We start from the raw sequence: 5,599 nt of genomic DNA on the forward strand, positions 1-5,599 counted from the left end.
AGAAAGAATGACCATATTAAATCAATCAAACAAGGCTTCATTGAACTAAATCTACTATGCACAAACTAATCTAACGAAAAACATATACACACACACACACACACACTGCTGCTTGGGTGTCTTTCTGCGTCTCAAGGGGTTGCTGGAAACAAAGGACTTTTGGCGAGTCCTCGTCTGTGAAGACTCAGCGAAGGTTCTTGCAGGGTTTGAGTGAGTTCTGGAAGAGGATTATAGCTTGCAGGCAGGACAATGGTCGGTCCGCTGACTCAGCGAAGACCAAGGCAAAGTACAAGCAAGGGCAAAAGTGAAAGCACAACGCGCGGCATTGGATTTTGAACGGTTTGTTGGTTCCGCCTTTCCGATTGTTTTAGCCAATCACGTCCTGTTTTGGGCGGGTCCTACGCCTAGCTCTCCTGTTCTTGTATGCAATAAGCATAATGTCCTTACGGTCCTTTGTTCTCAAACTTAGGGATGTTGGTCAGAACTTTGAGAAGTTAATTTTGCTTGTTCAAAAGTCATACATTTTACATAAAATAAATTTTGCATCAAAATACTGGAAAGCATTCATCCATCACAACCATACCAAACAGTACAAACTTTCTGTAATTGAGGTAGATTTTCTTCAAATTTATCAGTAATCAATATTTAAAACACACAGAAAGAATTACATAGGTTCTATGAACAAAATAAAACATGCTTATCCTGTAGGTGATTCCATGATGACCTGCTGTGACCATGTTGGGCTGCTTTAGAGAAGAGGAAGAGTTGTTGTAGTAGAGTGTTGTTGTCATGCCGTCATTTTACGCCGGACTGCTTCACAAACGAGGGTCAATTCAACACTGGATTTGCACAAAAGATGAACATGATGGCACATGCTAGTGGATGAGTTGAATCAACTCCACAGCAACTACATACATTTATCCACTAACCATTCAGAAACGTCTAAAAATTGTAACTTCTTCCTGAGTCTCTCCATCAGTGTCGACTCCGGTTTGAACAATGTAAGGCTGAACACCGTTACTGACAATCCTCATTTTGGCTGCGTGAGATTCTCCAGCTTTGTTGTTGTTGAGCTGTTAAAGCTGTTAAAGCAGTTTTAACCTGGTTAAAATGTTGACTTTTTGACCTTTAGGGCTTAAAATTGTAAATTTTAATTTAAGAAAACAGACAATGCTTCAGCAAATGTGTTTAACAAAGTTTAATAAACACTGAAAAATGTTTCACTGACTACATATAATTAAAAATATTTCACATTTAAAATATTTAAATGATCTCAACTATGCTTGATATGTTCAACTATGCTTATAATGTTTTACCAACAATGTCAAATTTAACATTTCATCTCACTTAATGTCATAGTTTAATGCCATAGCATAGAGCTTTAGCTACATACAGCTCAATACAAGTACACAGGATGGATCAAGTTAAAACATGACCTAATATACATAATTTTCCCTCCTTTGACAATGACGTGACTGGAATAAAGCAAATAGACTACAAAACACAAACTAACTATGGTGTCTAACTATGAAAATAACTTCTCAGCAATAGCTAAAGCAAAACACACACAAAAAAGACTGAAATTTCCTGGAATTCGGGCTGCTGTCATTGACAAGATCATAAATAAAACAGTCGATCATGAGGTTTCTAATAAATATTGTGTTGTGTGGCATTGTTTAGTCTTCACTGATTTCATGTTTTCTGCTCTGAACTGAGCTTAAAAGATCAAAAACACACTTGAAGAACCTTGAAAGTTAACTGCTATAGATTTCAATACTTTCTAAAAAAGATGAACATATAAAGCCATAATTTATTAATTCTCACAAATATGCAAAACAAGTTTGTGAGAAATGACAATTCGATTTCTGAAGTGTGGATATGTGCTCGATCTCGTTCAGCTCTTCTGGATCTGATGTCATAAACCAGAATAATGACAGTAGCCACGCCCACCAGAGCAGAGAGGACCAATCGGATCACAGCTTCAGTAGGACCACAACAGTGGACAGAGTCTGAGGAATAAAAACATCAAACTGAGATCAGCTCAGACAATGAACACTAATATCAAAATATCTGAAGGGCAGGACAAATGATCTCTACTCACCACTGACAGAAACTCTGAAAGCTTTTAATGACATTTTCCGAGTTGCAATTTGTAGTTTATAATCTCCAGCATGTTCAGTTGTGATGTTTGTGATGGTCAGAGATCCAGTTTGTTTGTCCAGCTTCAGTCTGTCTCTGAATCTCCCATCAAGAACATCATCATATACAGTGAATCTGTTGAACTCTTTATTGATTTCAGCTATTAGAGTACGTTCTGTTCCAAACCACCACTGAATCTGATCATCATCCTTCATTTCAGTAAGACTAGAGTTCAGAGTGACTGAATCTCCCTCCATCACTGAGATTTCAACTGTATCACCAAACAGAGAACAAACAGAAACAGGGTTTGTCACAGATTAATACTGTTAAACAACGAAAAAAAAAAACTGTTTAGAGAAGTGAAAGGTTTTAAATTTCAACTTTTGAACAATATAATAAACAATAGATCAGAGCAAAATAATGGTGTGTGGATTGATATTGTATCTGGTGGTTAAAAAACAAATCAGTGAAACAAAAATTTAACTCACCATAGAGAGCAAGAGCGAAATTTATGTCCACGCGCTTGTTATATACATTATAAACTCCAGCATGTTCAGATGTGATGTCTGTGATGGTCAGAGATCCAGTTTGTTTGTCCAGATTCAATCTGCCTCTGAATCTCTTATTAAGAAAATCATCAGTGATTCTGTAGGACCGTTTTTTGAGTTCAGCTATTAAAATGAGTTCAGTTCCAAACGTCGTCGTCCACTGAATCTGATCATCATCCTCGATTTCAGTAAGACCAGTTTTCAGAGTGACTGAATCTCCCTCCATCACTGATATTTCAACTGTATCACCAAACACACACATGAACAAACACAAAGATTCAACACAGATTTACACAGTAATTTTCAAAAGTAGTTTAAAATGTAAACTAGGATTTTAGTTTGGATTAATAATTTTATTTTATCGAAAAACAAGCAAACAAACAAACAAGCAAACAAACAAACAAACAAACAAACAAACAAACAAACAGGTGAAACAAATAACTCACCATAGACAGTGAGTCTGAAATGATTTTCCACAGTGTTGCTCTTTTGTTTATAATTTCCAGTATGTTCAGTTGTGATGTTTGTGATGGTCAGAGATCCAGTTTGATTGTCCAGCTTCAGTCTGTCTCTGAATCTCCCATCAAGAACATCATCATATACAGTGAATCTGTCAACCCGTTTATTGATTTCAGCTATTAGAGAGTTTTCAGTTCCAAACCTCCACTGAATCTGATCATCATCCTTCATTTCAGTATTCAGAGTGACTGAATATCCCTCCATCACTGACAGTACATGCCAAACAATCCTCCCTGAAGAACAGAGTTTTTCACAGATTAAAGCGTTAAAATCACTTGTCACTCACAATCCCTGCCTGTGTTCCCCGTGTCTGTCATGGACTGTATTTTTGGTTTCTCTTGTGTTCTTGCCTTGTGGATTCCTTTAATAAATATTACTGTGTGAATTCCCTAGAATTCATCCGATTGAATCCTAGGATTTTACGTATCAGGACATAATAAAAAATGATCTGGTCTTTGGCAGTTCTTAATTCCCAAACAATCTGAAGTCCATCATTCCACAGGGAGGAAGATTAATCACAAGTGTAAAACATTCAAGACATTCAAAAATCAAGTTGCCAATCTTCCCAGGAGTGGACGTCCCAGCAAATTCAAGATCAGTGATCAGAGAATTTGCACAAAAAAAAACAAGAGCTACACCTCAGACTCTATAGAGGACAAATTGGGTCATGCAACAGGACAATGATATGAGGATCACCAGCACATCAACATCAGAATGGCTGAAAAAGAAAAGAATCAAAGTGTTGCAAAGAGTCCAGACCTCATCCCAACTGAAATACTGTGGCGGGACCTTAGAGCGGTGCAGAAACAAATGCCCAAAAACCTCAATGAACTGAAGCAACGCTGTGAAGAAGAGTGGCCAAAATTCTTCCACAACAATGTGAGGGACTGATGAAGTCATAAAGAAAATTATTACTTCTAGTTACAGCTGCTAAAAGTGGCTCTACAAGCATTGAATCATTGGGTGAACTTAGTTTGTCACACATGGCTGCTTTATTTTGGCTTCATTTTTGTTAATAATGTGTAATATTTCATGTGTTGTTGTTCATCTGAGATCTTAGATAATTTTAAGACCTGCTAATGACCAGATGATTATTTTATGTCCTGTCACATAAAACCACAAAAGGGTGTACATTTTCAAATGAATTCTGGTCTTGAATGAAAACTAATAGCAGAAGAGTGTATATTGGATTAGATATATGTGGTGTGTTATTTAGTGCTGTGAGATGTCAGATTGTGAGCTTCTTATTAGCAGGAGAGAAAATGAAGAAATGCTTCAGCCACAAACTGCTGACACAGTTATCCAACAACAGATCAAACTAAACGCACAGATAAAATAAAAGAGAAAATAACATTTAGCAGGCTCCATTTTGACTGAAAAAAGTTAATCACACATATAATGTTTGCTTTTGTTGATACAACTAAATTAATTAGTGAACATTAATGAGAAAACACAGTAATGTAATTGTTAATTTAGAGGAATTTGCATTTAGTATTGAGAAAATTTGACAATAATTTTGAGTTCATATTGAAAATTCTTGCTTTTGATTGTAGATTTTGGTATTTTAGTGAATCTGAGACTAACTTTATTTTCGAAACTTTGAGTGAGTTCATCTTTTCATATGGAGAAACTGAAAAGTGTAGATTTGATACCAAAGTGTACAAGTGATCTTCGATAGCAAACTTTCTTTTGGAAGCTACGTTTGTCTGGCATTTGTAAATCACTCCAGAAAAAAAGTAAATTAATGCGTTCCTGTTATGGACAGATGGTGAGAGACACAGATAGCGAGTTGATGGTACTTTATTGAGAACACAGCAGAGGATGAACAACAGAGGAGGTAAGTAGGTGGTGAGTATAATTGAGATGAATGATGTAACCAACTGGTACAGTCTTTGTACTTGCAGGTGTGGATAATGGAATTTGAGCGGATGTCTGGAGATGATGGCAGGTGTACGCACTCACACACACGGACGCTGGAGACACGAAGACTGGGAAACACACTGGAGTAGAAACAGGTAGGTAATTCTAGAGGATGAGGAGATCGACTAGAAGAGTCCTTCGTATGAACGAGATCAGACAACAGGCATAAACTGAGTGCTGGTTTTATGGTCCGTGGTGATGAGGTGCAGATGGGGATCAGGTGTGTGTGATCAGTACTCGGGTGAGGGAGTGCACGCTCTGTGGATACAGAAACAGAGGGATGGTGAAGTTTGAGGAGTGAGACATTAAAATGTGGGGTGAATCTTGTAATGTGGTGGTAACTGGAGTTGACTGAAGTGACTGGGTTGATCTGCTATACGATGGAGAAGGGGCCAATGAACCTGGGACTGAGCTTCTAGCAGGGCAGATGCAATGCCATACTATCTGAAGATGTGGTTAAACATGAGTTCGGC

The 5,599-nt window shown here is 37.4% G+C and overlaps 1 protein-coding gene across 1 annotated transcript; it reads right to left on the reverse strand.

Annotated features, from left to right (window-relative positions):
* Positions 1-1,229: 1,229 nt before the first annotated feature.
* On the reverse strand, positions 1,230-3,678 carry LOC125256924. Its single transcript, XM_048173250.1, has 4 exons — positions 3,134-3,678; positions 2,628-2,927; positions 2,102-2,410; positions 1,230-2,009 (listed from the first exon to the last, which is right to left on the reverse strand). The coding sequence occupies exons 1-4, from the start codon at positions 3,408-3,410 to the stop codon at positions 1,771-1,773; spliced, it is 1,125 nt and encodes a 374-aa protein (XP_048029207.1). The 5' UTR covers positions 3,411-3,678; the 3' UTR covers positions 1,230-1,770.
* Between the last annotated feature and the right edge of the window lie 1,921 nt (positions 3,679-5,599).

Source organism: Megalobrama amblycephala, linkage group LG21 (assembly GCF_018812025.1).
Source record: "Megalobrama amblycephala isolate DHTTF-2021 linkage group LG21, ASM1881202v1, whole genome shotgun sequence".
Taxonomy (NCBI): Eukaryota; Metazoa; Chordata; class Actinopteri; order Cypriniformes; family Xenocyprididae; genus Megalobrama; species Megalobrama amblycephala.

Coding starts and splice junctions, on each gene's coding strand:
- LOC125256924 (XM_048173250.1), bottom strand. CDS start 3,410: ATGGAGGGATATTCAGTCACTCTGAATACTGAAATGAAGGATGATGAT. Junction 2,411..2,627: donor TTTCGCTCTTGCTCTCTATG/GTGAGTTAAATT, acceptor TTGGTGATACAG/TTGAAATCTCAGTGATGGAG. Junction 2,010..2,101: donor TTTCAGAGTTTCTGTCAGTG/GTGAGTAGAGAT, acceptor TTTATTCCTCAG/ACTCTGTCCACTGTTGTGGT.